This window comes from Triticum dicoccoides, chromosome 6A, assembly GCF_002162155.2.
Source record: "Triticum dicoccoides isolate Atlit2015 ecotype Zavitan chromosome 6A, WEW_v2.0, whole genome shotgun sequence".
NCBI classification, from domain to species: domain Eukaryota; kingdom Viridiplantae; phylum Streptophyta; class Magnoliopsida; order Poales; family Poaceae; genus Triticum; species Triticum dicoccoides.
This window is the reverse complement of record NC_041390.1, coordinates 143434169-143439134: the sequence shown is the minus strand read 5'-3', so window position 1 is coordinate 143439134 and position 4966 is coordinate 143434169. Positions and strand designations below refer to the sequence as shown.

Here is a 4966-nt window from a genome sequence, read left to right as displayed (position 1 = left end):
AATCGTGCTTTTGTGGGATTTATCCATGGTGTGGAATCCGAGGACAGACCAACATCCGGTGATGAGACTGTCGTCTACTCTGATGGCGAGTCATCCACCGGTGAGACAGAGTCATTGCAAGTGCCAGACGGTCAGCTTGGGGGCTGTTCCGATGGTGACAATATTCTGGACCCCTGTGAGCCATCGAATCGGGTTGCAATCTTCATGGCTGGTACACAGCCCATGCAACATTCATCAATGGCAACAGAGTTGATTTCCGGGTCAGCAGTGGCAGCGGCTGCCGGGGTAGGAGGCCCTGAGCGCCCGCCGGCTCAAGTTTGAACTGACTTGCTAGATAAGCTGACAACACTGTTAACAGCGGTGGTTAACCCGGCGGATCAAGACCAGCATAATGCGGCAATCACAAACTACATGATGAGATAGCGCAGGACAAGGAGGAGCTAAACGCAGAAAACGCCAGGATGGCCGAGGAGCGGACCTCTTTGGATGCTCAGGCTCAACGGATTCAGTCACAATCTTACTGGCTCATGTTAGCAGAATGCTTCCAATGCAGTCATGAGGAGGAGGCATCAGACTCGTCTGCCTTCGGTTTATGAGGCAAGGAATCTCTTTAACACGCTAGGAGCAGGAACCAGTAACCCGATAGTAGTAAATCGGGTCGAAGCACCTCGGACTGGTACGCCGGTTCAGCCACGCACAATGGACCTGCCTCGTCAGAACACCAACCCGCCACAACACGTACCGACGCCACCGGGTCATTATTCTAACCCTTTGGATAACATGATCGTTGTGGCGTCACGACTGGCGGTTCTTCCGGTTGATGGTGAGTCGCCAATGGCGGTCGAGACACGGAGAGCCAAAGAGCTTCTTCAAACAACACTGACCCAACAACAGGCTTATTCTTACAATCGTGATAGGATTCATTCCACCCCTCGCCCAAGCCAAAGTTACAGCAGACATCTTGATGAGCCGGCGGTGTCAAACAGTGGACGTAACCATAACCCGCCGCTGGCATAACCCGGCGGGCGGTGGTGCTGATGCTCAGAATGTGGTGGATCAATGAAGAGCCCGTAGAGAGGCCAAGTTAGCGGGATAGTATGCGGCCCGTCAACTCACTCCGGTTCGTCCAACCACTTCTATGGAGCCAGGTGTAACCTTTAGAAATTTGGGTGTGCCATGCTTAGTGTCGGATCTGCGTAATGAGCGCCTACTCAAGGTTTTCAAAGGTCCTCGCAAGGTGCCTAACTATACAGCCGATTGAACTCCTGAGGCATGGATTGAGAGTTATGAAATGGCCATGGAGTTGCTGGATGTCAGCCAGGCTGCATGTGCTAAATACTTCCCCCTGATGTTAGAAGGGACGGCCCGCACTTGGTTGAAGGGGCTCCCTGCTAATTCCATCCGGTCATGGGCCGAGTTAAAAGCCCGGTTCATCCAGAACTTCAAGGATACATGTAAAAAACCCATGTCAATTGTGGATCTGGCCTCCTATGTTCAAGAAGAAGGTGAGTCAACAACCCATTGGGTGCGTAGGGTCTCAACAATCTTGCACTCATCGGATCGCATCAATGCCGACTCAGCAGTGTTGATGTTGGAGAACAATTGTCGTTTCACGCCCTTGAAGCAAAACCTAGGGTGGCTCAAACGCCACTGCAATGATATAGGGACGCTCATGGAGGCTCTCGTTAAGTATGCTGACTCTGATAGTACCAGGGACCCCGAGTCTGATGATGAAAAGTTGGGGAAGGGAAGGAAGAGCAGCAACGCCAAGGGGCGGTAGTATAACCCGAGAGGCAATGGTAAATGCAAGGCTGATAATAGTTTTGACTTTGTGGCTAACACCAATGCACATAATAATGGCCAGCGCCGAAAGGGTAAACCGCCCCCACGGGCCGGAGGATCCGGTATAAATCTTGAACATATGTTAAATCAGCCCTGCCCAAAACATGGTACGAAAGAAAGACCATCCGGGCACCTATGGAAGGATTGTCACATTATGAAGGAGTACAAGAATTCCAATCTTTTTCATGATAGCCATGGGCCAGGTGGCGGTTCTGGGCCCAGCTCTCACGGTCTGGGCTATGGCGGTGGCGGTTCTAACTCTGGATTCCAAGGAAATCAAGGTAAATACAACAACCAGGGTGGTTACAACCAGCAGAGTAATCAAGGGAGTCAGCAGCAACAACAGTCTTGATATCAGAGCAACCCGAAGCAGTTTAATAATGGGCAATATCATGTTTTCACCACTAGCTTGTGTAAGCGTGACCAGAAGCTTCATAAGAGATTAGTCAATGTTGTTGAGCCGGCGGTTCCTCGTTATCTGCGTTGGTCTGAGCAGCCCATCGTGTGGAGTAGGGAAGATCACCCGCCTCGGGTTGATAATCCGGGTCATTTGGCTTTGGTGGTCGCACCTTAGGTCAGAGGGTATAAGAGGTTGATTGGTTTGCAGCCAATTTTTGGCATGCCAATTGTTGGCAAGCCTATTTTTGGCAAAGCTGGAAGTTGCCAACATTTGGCAAGTTTGGATACCAATTGGTTGGTTGCCGATGTTTTGCCAATATTTGGCAAAAAAACAAGTGTCTATCAATTGGTTTGTTACCAAATATGCATAACTCGTCCTGACAAGGAATTTGTTACCTACGTAATCCAGTACATAATTTACATGCCATGTCATACCATGGGCATAATTTACTAATTTAGAAGCACCATCATACCACTGCAATATTGCAACGTAGCATGCACAAGGTCATCAAGCATCAGGAAATTTCTTACAAACTAGCTTAATTCAGATTTGTGCTAGACCAATGCATTACAAAAGGCAAGACCCTCTAAACACCATTACGGCACAGGAATTCCACTTAGCATAAGTGCATGAAAAGCTAAGTAGACTACAAAAGCACTTGCCAAAATAAAGCCACCAAACATGTCATTCAGATTGATGGATCAGCAGCTGTGCGATTGTTGCCGTCGTACTTGTGCGCGAAATAATCAAGGACCCAAGAATTAAAAGTCTGGACGCTTGCACAGTTCAGGAAACCACGGAAAATTTCTTGTTCTGGCTTAGCAAGATAGGCTGCTAACTCAATCTTCTCATTTGCTGGGATAGTTAGCGACTCAATGTGTTTCCAAAGATTGGCATTGGGGTCTGTAACTGCTATTGGCTGAATAGGGGTAGCAGATTTCACAGTTTTAGCAAGACTCACAATGCTCGCTGCCACATCATCATCTAACACGCTGGCTCGACGCGCCTTGACCTTTGGTTTCTTCTTATGTGGTGCTTTAACATGCTTGCGCTTCAGATTTGAGCTAGTGCCTTCTGCTAGACTGTTGGGCGCAATCATGTCGGAATCACTAAGACCTTGTTCGGCAGTGGATGTGTGGTTGCTCGTTTCACTACTACCATCAGATTCCACATTCTCAATTGCATCATTCACATCAATAGCTAGTGAGCCATCCGCATGAGACGAGTCACTAAACAGTTCTTCCAGGAGATGATAAAACTTGATGGAGTGAGTAAGGTAGTTAAATTTTATTTTCTGCAACATAAACCAAAGCATGTCAATGCAATAAATTGTTTGAGTAGTCTGGTCAATCTAATTGTGCACAACAATGATTATAAAACAAGAGTATAATTGGTGAGACCATATAATCTATGTAAGTGAATATTTTGACAGTGGTAAATGCAAAAAAGGAATATCTATGAACACTAGCATGCCATTTTCAAAATAAAAACTAGATACTCAGTTTAGCAAAAACAAGAATGATCGCATAGAGAACTATAAATCATGCAAATAGAAAGGTGAGTTCGAGCGAACTTACACCAAGCTTGCTTGGTGATTTCTCTGACTTGTCAATGTTAAATGTGTTAAGTACTTTATCGAAACCATATCCGCTCCTCCCCTTTGCTAGCTTTATCCACTTCCATTTCTCCTTGAATGACCTAAAGTGTCGATCAACTTGTTTTGCTGTAGCTGTAATTCCAAACTTGTCATTCAGATCATTAGCACATTGTAGATGGTGTTGTGCCTTCCACTTGAAGGTTGGTGGCTTGTCCCTTTGCTTCTCGACATACCACTCAAGCAAATACTTGGTACAATCATCACTCCATGACATGTAATTATCACAAGAGCGAGCAACCTCAGTCTTGGCACCTTCTTTTTGCTCACCCATTCTATAAATGAAGGTGAGAAGTCAATATGCTATTATGTCAGCGAATATTAAAGGGTTTCAGCACAAACAAACAATCCATACATTACCCAACAGTACATTCCAAAATAAAAGTACAATTCCACAATACATGAAAAAGAAAATTACAGAGCTAGATTAGCACAAAATGTCTAAACATGGAACTGCTAAATAAGGAAAATGTACTACAGGAAAGTACTTTCAAATGGTACTAGCACTACTCCCGCTCTCTGAAGCATCCTTGTTCGCCAATCTCTCTCTATCATTCCACATATGTTGGGCAATCAAATCATGCTTGGCTGCCCACTCGCGTACATCACTCTCTCGGTCGGAGACACGATTGCTACTCCTTGGCAGGTGGTGGTACCAAGTTGGTTCGTCATCTACAAACTCATCGGGTCCATTGTCTAAAATCCAGTTGTGAATGACGCAACAAGCAATAACCACCTTGGGTTGTGATTTCAAGGGTACGAAAGGTCTATTACTAAGAATCTTGAAACGATTCTTAATAGCTGCAAAGGCTCGCTCGACCGTTGTCCTTAGTGAGGAATGACGGTGGTTGAACAGCTCTTTTGGACAGGTTGGACGATTCGGACCATGGAACTCCTGTAGATGATAGCGGACACCTCGATAGGGTGGCAATATGCCCGGCCTGGTGGCATACCCAGCATCAGCCAAATAAAATTTTCCTACATACATAGTTGACTACCACCTTAAGTTAATTTTCTATGTTTAAACTAAACAACATTTTTTTTAAATGTGCAATTACCTTCTGGAATTT

At 45.7% G+C, this 4966-nt stretch overlaps 1 protein-coding gene across 1 annotated transcript; it reads right to left on the bottom strand.

The window, feature by feature from the left end:
• Positions 1-2930: 2930 nt before the first annotated feature.
• Positions 2931-4170, bottom strand: LOC119315758. Its single transcript, XM_037590253.1, has 2 exons — positions 3820-4170; positions 2931-3593 (listed from the first exon to the last, which is right to left on the bottom strand). Exons 1-2 carry the CDS (start codon positions 4168-4170, stop codon positions 2931-2933), a joined length of 1014 nt encoding a protein of 337 aa, XP_037446150.1.
• Between the last annotated feature and the right edge of the window lie 796 nt (positions 4171-4966).

Coding starts and splice junctions, on each gene's coding strand:
- LOC119315758 (XM_037590253.1), bottom strand. CDS start 4,170: ATGGGTGAGCAAAAAGAAGGTGCCAAGACTGAGGTTGCTCGCTCTTGT. Junction 3,594..3,819: donor AATCACCAAGCAAGCTTGGT/GTAAGTTCGCTC, acceptor GTGCACAATTAG/ATTGACCAGACTACTCAAAC.